Below are 24,901 nucleotides of genomic sequence, written 5' to 3'. Positions count from 1 at the left end.
CCCTGTGCGAATGTGTAATACTGCCAGAAACTCTTTTTTTTAAAAAGCTGGCAAAAATAAAAAAGTGCTTGATGTTGCCACTTATGGTACTTGCACTGTTAGACCACTTGATAAGGTGATTATATGGCCATGTAGCTCTTTTTTTAACTGAACAATTTTTATTTTAACTTTCGCATCGCTTACAATGTACTAAAGCGTGGTCCAATCTTATTAACTTTTCAGGGCATTGTACATTATCAACCTAGTATCAATCAGAAAAACAACAAATCAGAGTCATACATTTGCACACTGATTAACTAGAGCATTTGACAGCCTAACAAGCCTCTGCGTTACTGTCCGATGCTGAGCCATGAAGCACTTTTGTTAGTCCAATAAATTTTCAAATGGTTTATGGGGTTACTGCTCAAGTAAGACAAAGTTTTATTCAGTTTGTCATAAAGTGTTATAGTTAGCCTTCTTCTTGGCCAAATTTCAGTTAGGTGGCTCTACTGATTTTATTGGCTGCCTGCATTTTATTTTATTATATGGTTTTAGTGTTTAAGGGTTGAAGTCAGAAGGAGTTGTCCATTACATTGACATACCAAGTTAAACTGGATGTGTATTAGGGGTTTGTTAAATATGTTCTTTTGAATAGTAGTGTGTGGTGTATTATATCTATATGTGCAGCGGTGAGCACAATGGGAACCATCTAGAAGGCACGTCGATTGTGCGGTATGTATGTGAAGTGGTGGGTCTAAGCGACAGCCAAATGTAGGCTTCCCTGGACTGACCGAACCTTTTAAAAGTTGTATTTAATGTGTTAGTTGGATGATGGATGGCCCTTTTAGAGCAGTATTTACCACATTATGTATAATAACATTATTCTTTCACAACTGGCAAATACACACCAGCTGCTTGTGGTCGAGACAACCAAAGCCTGGACATCTTCAAATAGATTATACGAGTCATGAACTGGGGGCCGTACACAAGGTCTAAGAGTTGGACACTCCGATACTGTAAGATATATCTAATCTATGTTTAGCTAACTGGGATACAGATCCACATCATCACAGGTAAATAGAAGAAAGTTAGTGAAAAATTGTGACAAATGAAACAAAATTATTTGGTGCGTGCAATGTTGGGGTAAAGGAGAATTGAGGATTATGACCAGTGAATACAGAATTCGAAAATATCACTTTTAGTGTATTACTATTCTAGCAAACAATCCTTTAAATGCTACAATATAAAGGGGTACAAATCATGGAGTACTCATGACTGGAATGAGGCTTCAAAATGTGCCAGGTGCCTATTCCTTCCTTCTACACACCCAAATCCCACATACTCCAATCCACAATTGACTAGACTCTCACCAACCTCGACATCATCCCGACGTTTGTTCCCACTGCGAAATCTCAAGGATTCACCCAAGATCAAAATATTTCTATGACCTAACACATCATCAAAATAGCAAAAATAGCCACAGTCCAGCTCAAATTCATCAGCAAACTTAAACTCTCCATCCCCACTTGAAGACTTCAAGACCACTGTTCAGGGCCTGGTTATATCACATCTAGATAGGAGAAATCCTATACTAGCTTACCTTCCCCAGTAGCACTGAGTCCACTCAAAGCTAGCCTACATGTCTGTATCTGCCAATATAATAAAAAGGAGCCAATAAGTCAGATTATATTACACCCTATAGAGAGAGAAATCTATTGGCTCTCCTAGAGGCCAGAATTAAAATGGCATGACCTGTATCATTCAAAACCGTTCACCTTGATCTACTCACAGCCATTTTTCTCTTCTATGTTGATACTATTGTTCATCTCTAGTTCGGTTACGTGTGTGTTATACATGGTGCTCTGTATTCCATGTTACTTGTAAAGAGTTCTGCTGTCCATGTAGCTAGGTCTGCACTAGTTAAATAGGTTTAATAAATACAGGGTTCCAGAGCTGCCGAATGAAAGTACCACCTAATAAAGGGTGTTCAAATGTATTACTTTCCATTGAACGTACAGCTAAAACGTCAACAAGGCACAGTGTAGAACAGACACATTCCAGTCAACCAGACTCATTTTTGCATAAAAAACAGACTTATTTTTGCACAAAACAGTTTACTTACCTTTTAATACAGTTATTGAAAATAATACACTCCTGACTTGAATTTTGCTATGAATGAAGACTGCCTGAAAGTTGAAATGTCTTGCTATATTATTTAAAGGAAATACGGCAATGATCAAAATGTTGCAAACTGCGCAATGGTGATGAGGTGGAATTTTTTTATAACTATGTTAAGGCCTAGGTAGGGACATGGGGGGGGGGGAGAGAAAGAAAGAGAGACTATGAGTTAAGGATAGTAACAGATGTTTAAGTCCTCATAAGGATGATTCTGTACACTTAATTAAAAAAAAAAAGCTATTTTGGCAAATTTGAACCTGGATTTTGTATCATGATTTTTTCTTGACATTGTTCTACTATTAATATATTTTTAAAGCATTTGGAAAAGTTATTCCCCACAAGGATGGGGGGGCGGGGGGGAGAAGAGAGACAGAGAGAGAGAGAGAGAGAGAGAGAGAGAGAGAGAGAGAGAGAGAGAGAGAGAGAGAGAGAGAGAGAGGGGGGGAGAGTCAGATCACTGTTCTCCATTTGTTAGTTGTTTAAAGATTGTACCTGAGAACTATTGTCCCTGCTTGTGCGCATCTCCACCTCAAACATTATGTGTTCGTCATCTGGCGAGGGGCTGCAATAAGAACAGTGAGACGTAATTGTATAAATGGGCAGAATCCCAATTATTCACACAGAAAGAAACATAATCATAGGCAAGTGACTCAACTGTAATATTGGGTTAATGCTGGCAAATGTGGCACAGAACATGACCATCATGCCAAGAGTGAAAAACTGAATTACCTGTAACTACTCCAGCGTTGAACTCTTTCACAGGCTTTTGTATATCCCTTATGGTCAGACAGTACATTTAACATAGCAGTAAGAATTACATTTAGGCTTTAACTCCACAGTAGAAACAACCTGTTTAAGAATCTAAACCACAAGTGTTCCCACGCAAATTATCAGCCTCACCGTTGAGATTCTAATGCATGGAAACTGTTGTTACAGCAAAGTAACTGGACCTTCCGTATATTAACATACCGCTGAGTAAAATAAAAAGCTTTCTAATAGCGGCTCGCAAACCCTATTTTGCAAGACTGTAATAGGTTACCGAATCGCAAAGTAGGGTTGGTACAAGGCAAAATGCATTTTACCGGTCGCAAACGGCATGTTGTTCATCAGACCCCAAGGCAATAAACAAGTGTTAATTATAAGTGCAATAAAATACGGTTGTTTACAAGACAATGCAACCTATGGAAAGGATATATCCTTGAACTTCCCCAAAGACAAACACTGATTACATCTTTAATATCAATAAGATGGCACATGGAGAGAAGCACAATGTAAGTAACGGCTTCTCCAACAAGTTCAAGAGATTAATGCTGAGCATCATCCAAGCATGTAATGACTCTGACATGAGGGTTGTTCCTACCATGACTTGGGTGCAAGTCAAACCTCAACTTGGAAACACTAAACATATGGGAACCCTTTCTAATTCTCCAACTGGCCAAAAAGGGAAAGTGCTCAGCTGCACCGTCAGTAAATAGCTCTGCTTATGTGCAGGATCGAAGAAAGCTTTCAAAAGAGATGTAAACTTCTGTCTAAAAATAAACATGCATTTGCAAAAAACGTGCAAGGGGGAGGAGCACTGTAACATCAAGAAAGCTAGGGGTATTCATCTATCTTCACATGTCATTACTTCCAACAAAATCCCCGTTCCACTGGAAAACCACTTGAATCAGAATAACAAAAATGGGGAAAGGCACACAGAAGGAAGGAGACAGAGAGGAGGTGGAAAAAGAAAATAAATACATCGTCTCTAATTCTGAACAGCAAGTAAGGTCTAGAAGTTGCTGAATGATGCAAAAAAATGTTTTACAAACACATTTTCAAAATGGAAATGGCTAAAGGGCAGACAGTCATACTGAGCGCCCTTGCTTTGTAGAGCACCAACATTAACTGAGGTGTTAACTGCCAGAGCAGTACCTTGGTCTGCATTGGATGCCTCGCTGACCTACACAGCAGTGTCCATTTGCTTACTTTTAAGTTAACTGCATAACTGTTCACTTATTAATTATTTTAAAACACTGGCAGTTAAAAAATATAGAGTAGAACTACATGGTTTCACATTTGTATCTTTTCTCCCTCTTGAAAGGTGTTCAAACATTTGAATAGGCAGCTCTTTAATGGTCACTGATTTCAAAACAGGTCCCATGATGAAGGGAACTAGATGTCTCCTGGCGCTCCATTAAAAGATCTTGATTTCGCATCTTGTCATGAGATTGTAGACATTGGCATGGTGGAAGAAAAGCCATACAACTGCTAAACGATTCAACACAGGGTCTCTCAGGTCAGAATATGCCAGACTCAAATGAGGGAAGAGGCCGAGTTTTTTGTCTTAGTGTTGTCATTACTTTTATCAACTCTGTTTCTGTGTGTCCAAAATCTCTTTTGAAGATGTGTAATTATTGTACAAAACATTAGCTGTAGGGGCTCAGAATGAGGTATTTCTCAAACCTGTATAGTGTGTTTCCAAGCGGAGGCCACCACATATAAGGCTGTGTTTAGGAAGGGATAGCATCGGGCAGGGAAAGAACATCTGCCTTGACCAAAGCCCTTCCAAGTACATAACTGTCATGGCACTGTTGGTTTTAGTTTCTGGGAGACCATGTAAAGTTCTCAGAATGTTTATATTCAAAATGCTCTAGGAATGTTTGATGGGGGGGGCGATGATACTGGGGGTGGATACTGGTTCCTGTGATGATCGGTCATCTTTTCTGCAGCTTAACTTGGAAATAAAGAATCTCCCTGTTACCTTTTACAGCTCATCCTTTCAGTGGCAACCGACCAAGGGGCTACCCAAGAGCTGTTGAGGCGAGGGGTATACCTCGGCTGTAGCATCGTAGGATGATTTGTGCGGAGGGATCACTTCAGAAACGTGCCCCTCGTATCCTTGAGAATTTTGCCTGCCAAACGGAGTGTTTTCTGGGTGCTCCCCTTTGCCGGTCAAACCAAGCCCCGTGAGCAAGCTAATACACGTGCAAGCACCCAAATACTGTTTAAATACGTCAAGTGTCGAGGCATGCGCCAAGAGTTTTAACCTGACGCACTGCCTGGCAACCCTCAAGGCCTTACACACCGGTTCACTGTGGTCCGCTCACCATTAATTAGATTGGCAGCAGATGAGGGATTCGCACACCTTGGGCACGTTACCAGCATATTGGTGATTCGCACACCATTGTGACATATCTTGTATTAGTTGGGAACTATGGACCAGGATATTCAATTTTACATACAGCGTCAACAACAGTGCAGAAAATTATTATGTTTCACACGTCCTGTAATGATTACTTTTATATCAAGTAATACACATGTAAGTGAAATACACAGTGATACATATTATTTTCAGAATACTCATACTTAAAAATGTTATTTTAAAAAGAACATGCAGCAAAGCATAATTCCTCCTCCTGCTTTTCTTTCAACACCAAGAGATCCCCAAATTGAATGGAGCAATGGAAAGAAGGTTTCGAGGCCTATTTGGAGGCCATTGAAGGAGACATTTTCACTTAAAAATGAAAATATGCTATATTAAAACATTCTTTAGTCCCAGAAGGCAGAAAAGTATTAAAGCATCTGCCTTGCATTAGTGTGATGAGGGAGTTGTTTAGACGAATATGTTACAGCTATTAAAACATTGGATGCTCGTTTTAAGAAAAATAAAAATATCATTATGGAATTAATCTTATGTAGGGATGTTAGGAGTTTTAGTTGCTACTTGTAATTTTAGGGTATTTGAGGACGAAATTATAAGGGGTCACATTGTGGAAAAAAACTAATAACAAACAAATTCAAGAAAATGTATTAAATACTGACAATTTGACCCTTGATAGAGCTGTAGAAATTTCTAGTAGCATAGAACGTACAACTGCTTACATGGAATAAATGTCACTGAGTTCTCATGTGCATGCTCTTCAGGGAAAATAATTTTTGCGATTTAAGGAAAAGTAAATGGAGGCAAAGAAAAAATAACAGAATGTTATAGAAGTGGTATTAGAAATCACATAGGTAATTCAGTGTCTTGCCCAACTACTGACAGGAAATGTGCCAAGTGTAAGAAAAAAAGGGCACTTTGCAAAGGTGTGCAAATCCACTAGCGTAAGCAACGACAAAAAGGTCTCTAAACAGATAAATGCGGTGGAGAACGTCAGCACAAAGGACAATAGTTTGGAATCTGAAGAAGATAATGTGGTGTTTTGCATACAATCAGAATCTCAAGAAATTAATCAACATCAAAAAGTAATAACATGTGCAACATACTCGGGGGCAAGAACTATTTTTGCTGATTGTTTATCTGGTTTGCATTAAAGGAGTCTGAAACAAGTGTGGATTCTGACCAGGATGACTTTAGCATAGTAGGTGCCATATTCAATTTAACCACAGGGTGTATTACAGAGGTGGAGTGGATGACTTTGTTGTAAGTCAGAGACTGTGTAGGTAAAGAGTGGCCCAAGGTTAAATCTTTGATGCATCTGGATGCTTATAACAGGTCTTTTTCTGAATTAAATGTGGTTGATGGGTTGCTACGGAGGAGTGAGACTTTAGTTGTACCAAGTTGGGTATGTATAAAAGTACTTGAACTTGCACATGAGGATGACAGCCATGAAGAGGAGGGTCATGGCCAAATATTGGTAGCCTGGATTGGACAAGGATGTGGAGCACTTGGTGAGAGGGTGTATGTCATGTGCCATTAATGACAAGTGTCAAGACATTGTACCCAGTCCTGTAGAATCTGTTCCCATGGAGGATAGAGTTTGGGCTAAACTGGGGATTTGGCATAATTGGACCACTGAATTTAGTAAATGAGATCTGTAAATAAAAAAAAATAGTACTCATTGATTACGCTTCATGTTGGCCTGAGCTGAAATCTGTGCAGTCATCTGAAACATCTGAAGTTATTGAGTTTATGAGAGAAAGAGCACCTGAGGAAGTAGTAACAGACAATGGGGTTCAGTTTAAATCATCTGAGTTTGAGTTATTTCTGTCTCAATGGGGGTGTTAGGCACACTAAAACATCTTTGTATTTTCCTTGCAGTAATGGTCTGGTCGAGAGGTATAACAGAGTCATTAAAGACAATATTCAACTATCTATCTTCAATGGGTTGGAATGAGTGAAGGAAGTAAAGGAGTTGTAGGCAATCTGCACCATTCCCAATGCCATCACTGGGGTGTTCACTTTCATGCTTCTCAAAGGCCGCAAAACTATGACTGAATTAGCTTTCCATGGGTGGGGTGTACCATGAAGGAAAGAAGTTTGGAAATTGTAAACCTGAAATTTGAAACATCCCAAAAGAGGTATACTGATTTTGAAAAAACAGAAAGGCTTCATACTTCATCCATCAAAACGGGGGACTGGGTCAAGGTTTGTCTTCCTGGATTTGGTGTCAAGGGGCAATCTAGATTTTCCCAACCGAAGAGAGTTGTGAAAGTAAAAGATCATGTGGTAGGTAATGTTGGAGGATAATAAGTGGTGGAACAATAAGAGAATATCACCATAGCAAGGTAGTAACTAGGTTTGTAAACAGAATGGTGCTGACCTTGAAGTTAATAATAAATATGTTGTGAGGCCATCACGTTTGGCGGTTTCCCAAATAGTTTCAGGATTATGAGGTATCCAAATACTATTGCATTCATTAAAAAAATGTAGAAGAGCAGATTGAGGGCTTATGTAAGCCTTGTGCCAGTTAAGAAGTACTCTAAAGAAGACTTTCACTGTTGGCAGTATCCATTCATTCAGGATCCTGCTCTACTCTATTCTTCTTACCAATGACTCAATGGAGAAAAGGGCAACTAGACACTCTTGGGGTGAGGTTGGGAGGGAAAGGGGGATCACATGTGATCTCTTGCAACAATGTTGATTCATCTAAACAGGCTTTAATGCACCAATAACGGAGAAAACACTGGCAACATCACAGGTGAAGATGCATGAACAGCTGCATGACAGGGCGAGGAAGAACTTGGCACCAAAGTTGTAAGTTATACCGAGAAAAAATTTAACCAGGCAAATACAGGCATGAGATTAACAAAAACAACCGACCTTTTAAAAGTTCTAGTGCTAAGTAGGCATGAAATTCATGGGCCTGTGCTGAACAACTATTGAATAATCTAGACCTTTCATACTCTTATGCTTCTGACAGGGTTATGAATGGGAAGCTAGAAGAAAAAAAGGTATGAAAATCAACTGCTTCACAATTCACCTCTTCTGGACTAGTTGCGTCACACAAAGAGCAAAGGAGAAAGGGCCTTGAAGTTTATTGATCCTGAAGAACTATGGGTACTGAGTGAAAAATCTGACTTACCCTTCCAATAAAAAGGTGGTAGCTGAAGACAGACACCCTGCAGGTTGAGGGCGAAGGGGTGATTTTTGCTCAAGCCAGATCACACCTTTGTCTGAGGAAGATCATGTGGAACAGGACGTAAATAAATGGCCAAGTGCTCCAGTGTTTTCCCACCAGTAGCAGCTTCTTGCAACCATGTGAGATCCATTGTTACCCTCAGAAATTTGACATAAGGTCCAGGCACAAAGGGTGTTCCTTTAAAATCAGCAACTGAATGACCTACAGCGCTGCTAGGTTCTGTACCAGTTACTTTTCTTATTCCGTTAGTATTTCCAGTGGGTCAAGACGAAGAACGGCATCTTCTGTGACATAGATTGTGGGCTACTCGTAAATAACACCAAAAGTCTCAATATTAATTCAACACACAGTTCAAAATTCCTCTAAGAGGTGGCAGGCAGTTTGGGAGTGTTGGATGCTGCAAGCACAATGTATCAAAGAACACAGTCCTTAGAGTCTTGTTGAAGTGAATCTAGTATTTTTTTTTTTTTTTTAAATACAGTAAAGGTAGAAAAATCAGGACAAGTTCATTGTGCAGTGATACACATGGGGTGGAGTCAATGCTTATGCAGCAAGTAAACTACTCCGAGCCGATTAGAGAGTAGAACAGTAATCTGTTCATGGACAAAAATTCCTATTCCCAGTTGAAATGCGATTACGAGTGTTCTAATAGTTTAGTGTACAAATCCCTTTGCACGTGGAAATATAACCGAAAAGCATGCAGAAAAATGTGTGGCTACACTACCTTCGTCAGTCACTAGTTGTTATCAGGCCACCTATGATTGGCTCAAGTGTCTGGAAATTTAAATTTGCTTTGTATGACCAAAAACAGTAAAGAAGTATATTGCTGCAAGCAAAGGAGGAAAATACTTGTGGTACCAGAGCTGCACAACTTTAGTTCCAGTAAGCTAAAGAATGGGCCCAAGTGAATCATCTGTGATGCCGGTGTAATGTCACATAACTCTGCGTTATCCTTATTAGATGAAAGTCGCTGAAATCTGCCATTACAAAGGCACCAAGAGAACGACCAGAACGCACGTGGCTGCTGTTCGCAGCACTTGTATTTAGTTCTAATATTTTTAGCCAGAAATGTGTCCTTGGATCTAAATTCGGGGGTGAGGCAACATTTCGTGCTAAAACAGTGTTAAATGGCGGTTTTGCATATTGTTACATTTTTGCAAAAGTGTGCATAATTATTCAAAGGCAAATCATGCAAATTTCGCACACCCAGTTAAAGGAGCAGTTTCCGCGTCAAGCAGTTACGACCTGCTAATAAAAGCAGAAAGACGGACACAAGCCAACTAGAAGGCAGTGACATTCTAAACAATACATCAACAAACAACCTGAAAGCACACATACCTGTCACAATGCGAGCTCGCCCTTGAACTACTCTGCCCCGATTCATACTGTGCGTCCAGTAGGATCTTCTCCATGTCGCCATTGTGGATGGTAGAGGAGGACGGAACGTGCTCAAGGCCTCCATTACTTCCGTTGCCATTGTCGTCGGTGTTTCCGTTGCCGTTCATCTGTAACTCGACGCAAGAACCTGTGGGACAAACCAGATAAGCTCTTTTTTAGAGACTGAGAAGCAAGCATGACTTGCTGAAGTTATAACTTAAGTGACGGAGGGCGCACGAATATTGTAATGGAAACCTAAGTCAAGACAACTCGGAAACGGCACAGTAAAGCGTTCCAGTGTACGAAAAGTCTACAGCAGACACCATAAAAACTACACTTACGTCAAAGGCAAAACTGTGATACTGGCTAAAGGAACTGCTACGAATGTGAATCAATGAAAAAGCTCATCGTTAGTAAAAATGTGTTAGCATCTTAAATCCTAAATAAACCACACTGGTAAAAATGATCAAAGGTCTATTATGTGCAGTGCACACTGACAGTTTTTTTTCAGGCTCCTCAGTAACAAATGATACTTTTAACTGATTTTCAAACGACTGGGTCCAAGCTGCAACGATCCTCACCCATCGACATTGCACCTTCCCACCACTGATTATGAACCTTCCCCTATTCAGCGCAACGTCACCCGACTTTAAATATTAAACCGGAATGTTCCACCACTATGAGTTGCCGGAAATTCAGTCGTGGACATAGCAATTAACAATTTCATTTTGTTTCTCAATCATTTGACCAGGGTATTAAGACCTAAAGTCCCATGATGAAGCATAAGAATTGGACTTGGCAACACTTTGTCCTCTACTATATGCGGATTCCCCGTTCCAGAGGCTTTACGGTGGATATTTTCTACCAACGGGACCCATGGGTGGGTTTTGTGAGGGCAGAAATATGCCTATTAAAACCGGGCTTTGTATACTCTTATCCAATAATTTCGCGTACATCAACCCACTCAGAATCAGCTGTAGCAGTGACCGATAGAGAGATTAGTGCTCTGGACGACTCGTAATTTGCGCCACTATGTTTACAAGATACCAGCATTGACAACACCAAAAGGTCTGGCTTTAAAAGAATGTTGTATGGTAATATTAAGCATTTATAAGTAAACGGCATGGGGATGGATCTATATTTGTGTTGAAACAAAGAACTGTAGAATTATATTGGTGTAGGTTAAGGTCAGGTGAAAGTTGCACTGTCAAGCCAGTCCTAAAAATCCACTGCCTTCCTTCCATTGGTGCTGCTGTCAGAGTAAAACTCGTGTGCCCCTAAAAGTTCAAGTTTGGTTAGCTGGATAAATAAACAATATTATCACCACAGCTGCGTGGAAGGCAAACACTTTCGTGTGGAAGCACACAACTTCTGCCCAATCAAAACATGTAACCTCTGTGGGCGAATACAAGCCCCTCGCTAGTAATGCTCACATGTTTGTATGGAGACAGCTGTGCTGACAAGCCAGAAAATAAAAAAGAAATCAGTTACAGAATGCCCTGACAAATTAGGTCAAAGGGTTACAGCATCTGCGGTAAGGGAGCAAGAAGCTTCTTTTTAATACCTTACGAACTCACACCCAATGTATCTCTTAAAAGAAAGGGTTTAAACGGAAAGCTTCAACTGGCTCACCTTTACTACAGTAAGTCACTCGAATCTTCCGTGTCCGACGTTACAACCTTCCTCAGATGACAGGAGCATACTCTGGACATAGAGAGCACGCCAATGAAATCAACACAGCGCCAAGCACAACATGGATGGCAAGAAGTTTTCTCAAATCGTAGCTATAATAACCATAGCGTCAATCTTATGTTTACAACACCCGCAGAGCAGACGGCTACTTACGCGATTTACTAAGGAGGAACGGCATTCTGCCTCGGTCACTCTGCCTCGATGATGTCGATTGCAGCATAATGGGAGAACCTCTCCAAATCTCACACACAGCACGTCCCACAGAGGTCACACTACAAACACATGCTTTAGCACACGCAAACAATAAACAACCTAGGTTATTGCCTTACCACCGAGAAAGTGCTTTGTAGGCATGACTGTGGCATGAAGCGCTATTCAAATGCTACAATAACACTACCATGACATCTCCCTTTCATGTACACACCACAGCTCTAAATGCCAGCTCCGCAGCAACATACTACTCTCATGAAAACATGGAAACTGCCCTCTTCTTTAGCCCTTACATGTCCCCAGTCATGTCTCACCAAGTGTTTCTGCAGGCACACAACCACAACAGTAGAAAAGTCCAGCGAACGGTCAACCAGTCACTCCCAAAGCTTCACGTACCACTTCTCCACTTACGCATTCCCTGTAAGCCTACACTTTAATTGCAGTTTGATCCCCAAGTAATGAAAATGGGATCAAACAATGGTGCATAATTGCACCACCTCCCTAACAAGCTTTTACCGCAGGTAAGAATAAGTTGGAAAAAAATATAAATAATCTTCCCCTAAATTAAAAGAGCCTAAAACCAGAAGCCTTGGACAATGATTAAAGGGTGTTAATGTGCATTATTAATAGTCGGTGGAAGAATTAAACGGACTGGAAGAGAAGCAAACTTGACAGAAACAGAGGATTCTTTCACAATGAACTGTTCCCTCTGTGCTCTTAGCTGCACCTGGATGGGAGGGTTGGCATGTCATTTAGGGGAGGCGAGGGGTAGGGTGTGGATAAATCGACATGCAATGGGCATTGTGTTACAAGAAATGGATGTAAAGGAAGATACAGGTGATTGTAAAATGTGCTGTGAAGATGAGAAGATGCACATTGCTTCCTTTTAGGTTGAAGCCTACCAGAAAGTGCAACTGCCTGGTTTGCTAAAGACATTTTGTTGACATTCGGAACGCTTACCTGCAAATGCATTCTAATCACTGCTTACTGGTTACTGGCTTTGTGGTTTGTAACCAATATTTGCCTGCTTTCTATTTGCTGGTTTTGTTGTATTATGCTATCCAGCTTGAGTTTGTCCCCCGCGAATAGCATTCCTAATTTACTGTACCCTCCCGAGTGCTCCCTTTCTTTAAGCATGCCTTTAAATCTTGTTTTTATCTTATTTAAAGACAGAGATCAAACTTCAGACTTTGTTTTCTGATGAAGCTTGGTGTTTACTTTTCTTTCTCTGGCTTCAAAGTGAGAGGATTTATGTGATAATCTTGTTGTGAAAGGCTTTTTTCTAGCATACAACAAAGTTTAAATGTCTGTAATGAACTGTGCAGACATTTCAGAATGTATCAGACTTCAGAAATGACAAATAAAGCACATTTGTTGTAATTCTCAAGTGTAGTGGAAACAAATATTTTAATACAATCAAAACAAATCAATACACTAGGTGATGACATTTTCACACATTATTGTTTGTGTGCTGTATACTTTTATCTGTAAAATTGTATGCCTGTGCAAATATAACGGTCATTTCAATTGAAAATGCGTTGCATGTAAGGGCAGTGCTCTACCACACCATGCTTACTCCACTTTACTCTACCCCACTCTATGACACAGCACTCTACTCTGTACCATTCCTCTCCACGCTACTCTATCCCACTGCAAGCCCCTCTACTCTTCTGTGCACCACTCTATGGCAATGCAACATTCGTCACTCTGCACCACTACACACTTCACCACTGTATCCTACAATACTCCAGTCTCAGCTACTCCACTTTTAAACACTCCACTCATCTCCCAACTACTCTGCAACACTGCACTCTATGCCACTGCACTGAACACTAAAGCACTATACGCCAATGCACTGTACTCTGCACTAGTCTACTCTACGTTACTGCATTCTACAGCGCACCTCTGCACTCTACGTCACACCACCCACCAAAATAATCCACTATACTCTACACCACTCTACTGTACTCTATGCCATTCTACTCCAAACCACTGCACTCTATGCCACTGCTCTTTACGCCAATCTACCCTGGACCACTGCACTCTACTTTGCAACACTTCTCTCTTCCACAGAATTACACGCCATTCTACCCTGCACCTCTGCACTCTATGCCTCTGCACTATACTCTGCACCGCTCTTTGCCAATGCATTCTACACCACTACACTCTACACCACTGCACTCTTCAGCACTCCATTCTATGCCATTGCACTCTACTCTGCACCACTCTACTCTGTCATTGCATTCTACTCTGCACCATTCTACGTCACTACACTCTAATCTGCACAGCTCTATGCCATTGCACTACTCTGCCCTAAGCCACTGCACTCTACTGTGCACCTCTCTACTCCACACTACTCTAATCAATGTCACTGCACTCTGCGGCGCTGCAACGCTCCACTCTACGACACTCCACTTTACGACACTCTGTTACCTTATGACATCCTATGCTACTCTGCGTCATCATTCGACTGGGAAAGCAGGGTAGGTTGACATTTCTGACACTACCACAAAGAGAGGCTTTGAAAAGTCGTTCAGACAGCCAGTAACATTAAACAAAGAGTGAATTTCTCCAACGCTTCATTTTGGTAAATGAGGTAATTTTCAGTTAAACAAATATATTTCTGGAATAGCACTTTGCAATTAATGTAGAGGACTACACACAAATCAGCATAAAGCAGACTGCGCTCCTCTGATCAGCTTCAGTGGGACAGCAAAACATGCATTGTATTTTTACCAAGCTGCAAAGACTGTAAAACTGTCCTTAGAGGAACTTAAAACACTGTACTGTAAAAGGATGGGTCAGTCTTTCAAACAGATTCACAAAATGGATATCAAGCTCATGACTTGGAAGATAGCCTTCCAACTTTTGGTAGGTATATTCGTGGAAGGAGTTCCCCTTCATATACTTCTGTGAAGTTAGCAGACGAAGACTGTTACTTCCTGAAAGCGCAGTCGAGGAAGGAAGGCTAATAGGGACACGGAGCCTGAATGTTTCTGTCATGGTTCGTAGCCCCGGTCATTTCTTTTGATTGTTGGAGTCTCATTTGTTAAGTACTCACATGTTCTCTTATTTTCACGATGTCCTGATAAGACACAAGACAGACATTTTTAGATTCAGTGCAAAAGCACAACTGAAGGCGATGACTTGCTCAAAACATGGCCTGCGCAGATCTCCCAGTAAAGGTATTTAAACCAGCCAGACGTTAAAGTACAGGAACACATGATGGTAGTGGTGTCAATCAATTCATGAGAATCCATGGGGTAAATGTGAACCGCAAACTGAGGCTCTGGGACCATAATACTGGCCTTTGATTACAAAACTCATGTACTGTCTGTGACCAGGGAACGGACATGTGGAAACAGGTGTCCTCAAGGTTAGTGAACACCACACTTCCACCTTACAAAAGAAAAAGGTATGATTTCTTAGAACCAGTCAGTCTCACGATTTGCTCAATAATGAACACGTTTTTTAAACAAATCTTAGGAGGGTCTCCAACCAACTGAATTCTTCAAACATTAAGGGTTTGGACTATATGTTTTTAACTTTGAATTTTTAGTTCTTTATGTATTGCTCCTTTTAACAACGTAGTAAGGATTTTTGTATTTCGGGTCTAGTTTAGAGATGTCTCCTGATTAACTCAATGACATGCACAAGTGAACTCCATGCAGAAGACAAAAATAAATAACGCCTACAGTGCAATGACTGTTATTAATGACGTCCATGCCTCAAGTGGCCATTTGATGCGTCCCTCCACTGGAATACTGAAAATATGCATGTATGTGATGTCTTTCAGAAAAAGCTACTCATTCCCAATTTGTTCGGTGACCCGTGTTTCACTGATAGTGGGATGGGTAGTTGCTATAAGACTGAAGAAAGGATGGATTATAATAGGATCCCAATCCCAATGTCCTACCACTGTCACCTTTAAAGGAAAAATCCTATTTTTTTGCTAAACACTCACAAACCCAGCAGTCTCCAAGCTTATTGTTTTCAGTTCTTACTAATATGCTTTCTTGAGTGAGCGTCAATATCACAGCTTTTCCAAAATGCTCTCGCACCTCAGTTGTAAAATTGGCACTGTATAGACAGCACCTCCCCTTAGAATCATTGGTAATTTATTTGAAGCTCACGTCAGCTATATAAATCATTCCATCTATACTGACAGATGCCTGTCCACAAAAGAGGCTTAGTTTCAGTATGCTGTCTGTAGGGAATAAATCCAGGAAATGCTCAATATAACTTCATGCTTGCCGGTCACTTAGCATCAAAAAGCATGTTACATGATTTCTGCTATGTTTTTTTTTATCAAGTATTATGCCCTCCTGAAGGGAAGGAAACTTTTCTAAATGTAAACACAAGCTAATACATCAGTTATGCCACAAAATACCTCTAGTTTTCCAGACGAGCACCTTGATACAGCTATCGTTGTATAGTGCACTACATAAATGCCCTATGTAACTCTGGCAATGTCCAGTGGCTCTTTGAAGATCTGTTTGCTGGTGCAAGAATTACGGTTATTTTGAAAAAAAAGGGGCAACCCAGTACCCTGGGACCTGGGTAAGTGAATAATATATCAAAAAATGTTTTGGTCCCTCTGGGGGAAGGACATGAATTAACCTCCACGACAGTGGTTGTAACATTAAGAACTTTCTGTACCAATGAGGTTTGTGAATAATATCACATTTATTGGAAACGTAATCAACAATTTAAAGTAAAGTAATCGAGGTGCGCCTGTATAACGGCGCAGTGTGAGTGAATTATGTGGCAGTATAAGTGTTGTAGTGCTATTTACATGAAAACTAAAACCAAAGTGTGGTTAAAAGTATCAGGTCTCAAATAAGCACCTATGGCCATAGGTACTGTGAGCCTGCTGAATTGTTCAAAGTCAACCCACAGATGTTAATACAATGTCGATGTTTCAACCCCAATCAAAGAAATTCATTCAGGCTGGTCATCATCAGGACAGAATATTGAAATAGGAAGCACCTAATGGCTTCAGGAAGGTCTTAGATCGTTCCATGAAAATGAGCCAAGTGTTTGAAGTTCTTTTTAAAACTTGTCGGCGTGGTCCTATGTTAAAGTTAAAGATCTGCAGCCCTGATTTAATCAGGTTAAATGCTTTGGCTGGTAGTTCAGCAGCACAGTGAATTATGAAGACAGCTGAGGCATTTGGACAAGAATCTTAAATTATATGTCTTTACAATCCATCCGTTTCTTGTCTCAACAGCTTTATAGCAGAAGCAGAGGAGAGTGTCTGTTTTGTGAGTGACCTTTACAGAGATTGTTAAAGACAGATACATTCTTCATAGATATACAAGGAGCCTCGCAAACGTCACATAAACATCTTTCTTACTCTTTAGACCTCATGGAGATATCAATTTCATCAGCAACTCTACAGGGAGAAAAGGAATACCCCTGAAGATATCCTGTCAGGAATCACTGGCAGGCCTCCCAAGTGGCCCTTCCTCATTTTTAGTGTAGTAATGCCATTGGCCTTCCTCATCGTACTCAACGTCATCACTTCATTATTGCTTCTTTGGAAACGTCATGTTTATCATTTTGCCAATGGGCTAGGATGCACCCAATCCTCTAGGGTAACAGGAAGCAAAGTAGCTGCACAGATGCCACACGATCTGGACTAATCAGAAGTGGGGAAGGCAGGAAGAAAGAGCTGGTGACAAAGATTGAGAAAAAAAAAAACAGTAGTGTGCAATTATCTGACTCGAACAACAGAATATGGAAAAGGCTTTGGAGAAATTTCAGTGAATGAATCCATCAGGCACTAATAAGACCAGAGAAAAGCCAAACAACATCTAAAGCATAAAAGGTTGGTTGTTACTGAAGCCTCTGGTATCTGATTGGGGAAAAGATGCGAACATTTTACATCAGTGGCTTCATAACCATCTTTCTCTTTATTTGTCAGAGTATCTGACTGGGAATTGTATTTTACTTTTTGAATCAGTGTCCGCAAAGCCACCTCAGGGGGACTGTGACTGCTTAGAAAATTAAATAATATTAACAGAAAAACAAAATGTATAGAAACAAAGTGGCTAAATGTACAACTGAAAATTGTGAAATGTACTGTAAATGGCAAGTATATTGAAACGGGAGGCTAAAAATTTAATTAGTTCCCTCAGATTGATATGTGGGAGCAGTGCAGGTGCATCAAACAGAATATAGGATGGGTGATTTGTGTCCTCACATTAATTTAGAGAAGCTCCAACCTTCCTATTAAAATTCATTTTTAAAATTATATTTGTTTGAAAATTAAATAAAATGTGTTTTAATTTGTGTATGTGTTTGATGAATGCTTGTTTCTGTATTTTTTTGTATTGTTTTGTATTTCAAATCGTCAATGTTTAGACTGGGATCATCAGCTTCCAGTAATGATAAAGTGGGGGTCCACAGAAGTCAAAAGGTTGGGAACCACTGTACTAAACCATCCATCTACAAGTTTTTAAATATTTGAAGAAAGCTGCCAGAGTGGGAATGGTAATCAAACTTCAAGAAAAAAAATATATATATAAAGTAGCAGAAATAACTTGAACACAAAGCACAATAGGAAGGAATAGCTACTCATATTAAATACTGCTGTGTTAACTGTACTGGGGAGTCAGAGCATGACAATGAGGAAACATTCCAATACTAAAGCGACAACTGGGTTATTTCCTCAAAGGATTAGTCAAGGGCAACCACACCTTACATTGGGGCTGCCATTAAGTCTTAATCATGATGAATTTTGATTTTTTTTTTTTTTTAATGGTAGGTTGTAACATGAAAAGCTCACTGGCTATGCTTTACTACATTCCTAAAACAGGGAATGCATTAATTTTTGACAATCCACATTTAGCTTAGATGCATACATACTGCACATTCTTTGTGCTTATGTTTTGGCAGCATTTTACGGACATCAGTTAAACAGATTCAGAAAAAAAAACAAATGTGAAGCAACAGTTCATTTAGTTTTCAAAATTTCCAAGGACTGTTGCTCGTTTTGTTATGCTGTAAATATCTGTAAAGCGCTCTATTCTCTAAGAGAGTATCCTGGCACTGAACAGGTGTGTGTGCCTAGCCATGCCTACAAGTTGGTTAATTCAAAAGACAGATATTCAGCTTTCTGTGGAATTCATCGAGAGAGAAGAAGGTTCTGATGGGGAGTGGGAGGATATTCCATGCTTTAGGAGTGATGTAAGAGAATGCTCTTTGTGCTGATCTCGTTCTGCATATGTGGAATGTGTGCAAACAGGAGTACTGCAGAGGAGGGGTGTCTGGGTGGTTGGTGGAAGAAGATGCAACTGTTCACACAGTTGGGTCCAAAGTTGAGTAGTGCCTTGAACGCGTGAGTGAGGAGTTTGAAATTAGCGTGTCTGTGTATCAGTAGCCAGTGGAGCTCACTGATGTGTGGTGTGATGTGAGTTCTGTGTGGGGAGTTGAGGATGCGTATTGCTGCCGAGTTCTGGGTATTTGTTGTCTCCTAGTAAGTTGCTTGGTGATCCCCGTGCAGAGGGTGTTTTTGCATAGTCCAACTTTCTGGTGACTAGAGCAGGACAGTTTTCTAGTGTTGCTTGCGAGCTCTTTGAATATTTTCCTTATCATCTCCAGGTTATGGATGCAGTGGTGGCGTTGACTTGTGCGATCATATCCAGTTTCTTGTTGATTTATCTGAAGTTCTTGGTGTTTGTGCTGGGTGTGGGTCCTAGTTCGGCCAGCCCGTGGCGGTGAACTTGCCAAAGATCACTATTTCTGTCTTGTCTGTGTTGAGCTTGAGACAGCTGACTTTCATCCAGTTAGCAACTTCAGTCATGCAGACGGTGAATTTTTTTTTTTTTTTGTGTTGGGGTCTTACACAAGAGGAAGAGTATGATTTGCATGTCATTGGCAAGAATGTTAATATTGTGTGTGTGAATCACATTGGCCAGGGGGATCAGGTATGTGTTAAAGAGAGTGGGGCTGAGTGATGAACCTTGAGGCACTCCACAAATGAGTATGTAGCATTCCAAGGAGAAATGTGCCAGGCTGACAGCTTGTGATCTATCACTTAATAAAGAGCAGATTCAGTTCAGAGTGGGTCCTTAGATGTCAATCTCATGCGGGTGCCTAATAAGGCTGAGGTGTGAGACTGTGTCAGATGTTACAGAGAGGACCAAGAGACTGAGGGCTGCCATGTCTTCTCTGTCAAGGATCATGCATATGTTGTCTGTAGCAGCAATAAGTGATGTTTCTGTACTGTGATTGGGATTGATTCCAGACTGTGAGGCGTCAAGGAGCTTGTAGTTGCTGTGATGGTCAGTCATGCATTGGGTGATTCGTTTTTTTAACACCTTTGCCTGGTATGGTAGGAGAAGGATGAGTCTTTAGTTAAGTAGTGTGGCTGGGTCAGTGGATATTTTCTTGAGCAGGAGCATGATGATAGAGCGTTTCCAGGTGCCCGGGAATGCGTCTGACTCAATGGAGGCGTTGACGATGGGTGTTAGTACTTCAATAATCAGTAGGAGTCCTTTATTGAAGGTGTGGTGGGACAGACTGAGATGGGGTGAGACCCCCGCCCCCCTGATGGGCTCCATGGTAGCAGTGATGTTTTGACAGTGATTTCAGTGGGCCACGAGGTAAGGGTTTGCTCTTAGGCCGTGATGGGAAGCGGAGTTGCAATGGTCACAGGGTCCAGTTGAGGATCGAAGATGCTGCATGTGCATGTGACTTTGTTACAGAAGAATTCAGAGAACTTGTTGGAAAGGTCTTGTGAGAGGGTAATGTTGCTGGAGGCAGAAGGAGGTGCGGTGAAATCTTTGTTGATGGCAAAGATTTCCTTGCTAAATTAGTGCTGGCGTCTTTATGATCTGCAAAAACTATGCACATGTTGTTCCATATCTGCTGGTGGTAGCATCTTGGTGCTGATAGTCACACAGTGAGGTTTTCAGATTAGAGGATTATTTAAATTCCAACTTGGAGCCAACACATTCCAATAATTCATAAACAGAATGCACTGCATCAAAACATAAACAGGCTTTATTCGAAAAGAAAGCTCGTTTACATTGTATTAATAAACATAGTTGTGAACACTGAAACAGATTTCCACAATTGAGTATAAAAGCTGGGAGACCAACAGCTTATGAGTTATGATTAAAATTAAACGTTGCTATGCAATTTCCTGTGATGTTTTACTATGATATCTTTTTCATAGGATTTCCATTCTGTTGATGTCAATAGGGTCAAAGGCAATAGGATTTAACAATGTCAGTATAGGTATCTTTCTAATACTTGGCAAAGTGCTTTTAAGTCTTTCACAGCCTATATATCTGTTTGGATTAAAAAAAAAAAATCCTGTGATACAAGAGCTATTATGATCCTCCATAAGGCCTAGAAACTGATAGTAGAGAGGCTAAGTTTGACTCGTCACATTGACTGCGACAATTTGAATACCCACACCTTTAGTGCCTTAAACTGCATCTGTACTTGCTGTTGATAATTCATGTAAAGACGTGCCTCTATTATGACACTACTTTGGGGGTCTAAAGTAAGAAATAACTGTACACAACATAACAAACTCTTTCTCTTATCTTACCACATTTTGGACCTACACTATTTTCAGCTCAAGAACATATTAATACAGACATCGTGGAGCAAAATGTTTCACTGTCTATATTCGCTCATATAACTCTGAAATGGTAATCTCTGCTTACATCTATTGTAGAAGTCCCATTTTTAGACAAGCTGTAACAACTAGCTCTGCTCACCAAACCGGTCTTTCGATTCATAAAGTCTACTTATGACAACGTCATTAAGTGTGCATCAGTGATTACATGAAATGCTACTAATTACACAGCTCCGGTGCTTATGGATGAGTAAGTAAACCGCAATTCATATAATTTGGTAAACCAAGTGCCGTGGAATATGAATGAACTGAGGCAGCTCATGACTGCCTCTAAAACCAGCAAATTTCTCAGGTGTGTTCTTTGCGGTTCTCTCAGAATTGATCATTCGTATAAATAGTAGACGTTAACCAAACATAAACTTCGATTATGCACTACAGAGCCTGACCAAGAGTTTTAACGTATTTTCCTAAATGTGTCAACGTAAATGAGAAACGCTCACTCATTAAGTGGTTCAAGTTCTAGTAAGTACGTGGTGTCTAGCATATCATACCCCTAACGATGTTGATACACAGTTTGGTGACCTTATGAATAAAACAAATCAAATACCTATCAAACAATAGCTGTTGTGACATGCTCGCTAACCTACTTTCATTGTGGATCAAATGCACAGACTTCATATTCTGAAAACACACGCTGCAACATACAAGATCAATAAATACGGTGTTCTACCTACAAACTTACTAAAAATGAACCACTAATAAGATACATGTCTGAATCACTGTTGTTGGGACAGTCGGACTCGGTGATGACCGGAATGGTCTACATGTACTGTTAGATTTAGTGTTAGAATACCTTTCGGGATGTGTGTTAATAAAAAAAAAAAACATAATGCGTAACTACTTCGTCAACAAGTACATATCAAATAACACCAGGATGGGCTTTGTCTTTGGCATGTGTGACAGCACATATATTTAAAGGATGCTATACCCCATGCACTGCAAAATAATGAAAAACAAAATACAGAGCTAGTAAAACAGAATGATCAGAAGCGCTCTGTGTCTCGTCCGTCTAGCTAAAGCTTTTGTATGGTGCAGCCACCGCTAAACAAAACATACAATCCCCAATAGTTCCTACTCATTTCAACAGTTGCAGCCAGGGATACCAAGATAACATTCTAAACGCAGCTGGACTGGTGGGGCAAACATCGATCCCATTTTAATCATTTATCAGAAGTGACGTCTTCCAGGCCTGAGCTGAAAACGTAAAAGAGGGAATGATGGGAACAGAGAGAAAGGCCAAACCACTTTTTGCCGAAGCAGTACTAGCTAGCGTACGTGACGAGTCTCTCGTATCAGGAGGCAGTTTTCCAAGTGTGGGCCTTACCTCCCAATGGTACCTCCAGTCAGAAGACAGTAAATCTCTGGTCAGCTTTGCTTCCCAAACGACCCTAACAGATTTCGATTGACGGACGGCACGAACCGACTCCAATAAGTAAATGTATAAAACGGCGATCTGCACCCTAGTTTATGTTAAGAGACTGTACGAGGAGGAGCCAGGTGGCTCTATTGCTCCATAAATCGTACTGTGGTTGGTCAAAAAGCACATGACTAGTTCCGAAAATACCGCCCACCCGCCCCGGAAAAAAAACTTCTTTGTCGTTCTCCCGGAAGGGACCGTCTGCGTCGTTCCCCCGGAAGTTGCTAACCCAGCCACTCTGGACCGGTGGTGGGTTTCAAATGTTTCTCAGTGTCTCTAAACGCTGACGTTTTCGGGAAATAATTTCCTCTGGAAAGAGACTCTTGCACCACTGAAGCGTGTGCTGCTTTTCAAACATCAGAGAGCAGTTGTTGGCTGCAGGGTCGGTCCTCGGATTTTTGGGGCCCCGGGCGAAAGCGAAGATGTTAGGGCCCCTCAATTTGCATACGACATCACAAGAAAATACATCATAGTATTGTCACTAACATAACAAAGATCCCCGCAGCACCCGCATTGCGCGGGGGGTTCGTTGGGCGAGCTTCAGGGACCCTGCTCAGCACAATACACTGCAGGAGTGGCTGGTACCTGGCCCGAGAGCTCCTGAATGGGTGGGTAGGCTCAAGTTTCGTTATGCCACTGAGTACTGTTAATCTTCTTTGGCATCGCTGAAATTACTTAGTCCTTTCAGTTGAATGCATTTATGATTGAGAAACGAAAAGGAAAGTTGCACAATGAAAGGCAATAGCAAGATGAACTACTTGCATTTGGTATAAAGTTGACCTGCCAAGTAACTCGCACGCATCATGCTAAAGACTAACGCTTTTTTTTGTGGCGGGCCACATCTGCTAGTGCGGGTGTCTTAATAAAAGTTATTAAAGAGTGCTTATGTATTTTCAATAATGAGTTTATGTAAAAAATGAAATAACGTAGAAAAATAATGCACACATTTGAAAATGTGACCTCGAAGAATGGCCAACATTGTTAATGAAGTGTAATAATCAATGATTAATACTTATGAGATATTGAATATGTGTTAGACTAATGCAGTAATATGTCATATTAAAGGTTATGAATTAAGTTTTAGCTTTATTAATTGTAGGCCTTAGCTTAGCAAGTGTCTTGGCCTATTTTGCCAGGCCTCCTGTTGAAGCTGTATTTCTTAGCGTTTAATAAAAATGCTGACCAAGTGAAATAAACTGTGAAATGTCTGTTGTATTGTTTAAATGTGCTCATAATGGAAGCGTTTCATGAGAACCGACTGCTAGGAGAGGATGTTCCTGCTCATGCAACATTTTATGTGTAATGTGTGTGTGAAACTGACTTTCCCAGGAGAGAACAATGAAGATACTGACTAGAGTGGAAGCTGCAACAATATTGTTACCTGACAAGCTGGATGATGAGGACATCACAAACAACCCAACCAACAATATGAGAACAGAGAAATATTAGAATTCACAGATTTGGTATAGTAGTTTTATTGGACAGAGTGTGAACATATGATTAACTGACCAATAGGGAATTAAGGGATAGTTTAGGTGACTTTGATATAACAACGCCGCAGAGGGAGAATATTCAGAGACATTCATTCTGAGGGAAGAGAGATAATTCTGCCATTTGGGTCATTCCGATATTCCGACATTGGGCTCATATTCCCATGACTGAGCCTGATGCCTTGCTAATCGACTGATGTCCTGAGGATGGAGACTGATTCTGCTTTGCTGATCCATACCGAGGAAAGGTATACATTGAAATGTGATTATTATGCATATTTGCTTTTCCTTTCTAGGTACCAACTGCGCTGTTTGTGTATTACTCTATTATAGTTAGATGTTTTCCAAATTGGTGTTACTAAATTGTTTTGCATGAAGCCCAACATGCTGATGCTAATCTGACGTTAGTTGAGGATCCTGACTTATGACAATAGAGACTAATGCTTGATGGATTTCTCTACTTAACTTCATGTATTTCATCTTGTTGACGCAGCTGACTCTGCTATTGATTTGCTCGTAACTTTTGAATGTGTTGTAGTTCAAGCTTTGATTAGATTGT

General features: G+C 40.6%; 1 protein-coding gene across 1 annotated transcript in view; it reads right to left on the bottom strand.

Moving 5' to 3' along the window:
- Positions 1 to 22,940, bottom strand: part of BNIP3L (BCL2 interacting protein 3 like) — a 124,933-nt gene extending 101,993 nt beyond the window's left edge. The window contains exons 1-3 of the mRNA XM_069214157.1: positions 22,760 to 22,940; positions 9,840 to 10,026; positions 2,650 to 2,719 (exon numbers count right to left, since the gene is read on the bottom strand). Coding sequence (XP_069070258.1) covers positions 2,650 to 2,719; positions 9,840 to 10,006 — 237 coding nt within the window. The 5' untranslated portion in view covers positions 10,007 to 10,026; positions 22,760 to 22,940. The remainder of the gene's footprint in view (positions 1 to 2,649; positions 2,720 to 9,839; positions 10,027 to 22,759) is intronic.
- Positions 22,941 to 24,901: the final 1,961 nt, after the last annotated feature.

This window comes from Pleurodeles waltl, chromosome 11, assembly GCF_031143425.1.
Source record: "Pleurodeles waltl isolate 20211129_DDA chromosome 11, aPleWal1.hap1.20221129, whole genome shotgun sequence".
Taxonomy (NCBI): domain Eukaryota; kingdom Metazoa; phylum Chordata; class Amphibia; order Caudata; family Salamandridae; genus Pleurodeles; species Pleurodeles waltl.
The sequence above is the reverse complement of the archived record's forward strand: the minus strand, read 5'-3'. Positions and strand labels throughout refer to the sequence as shown.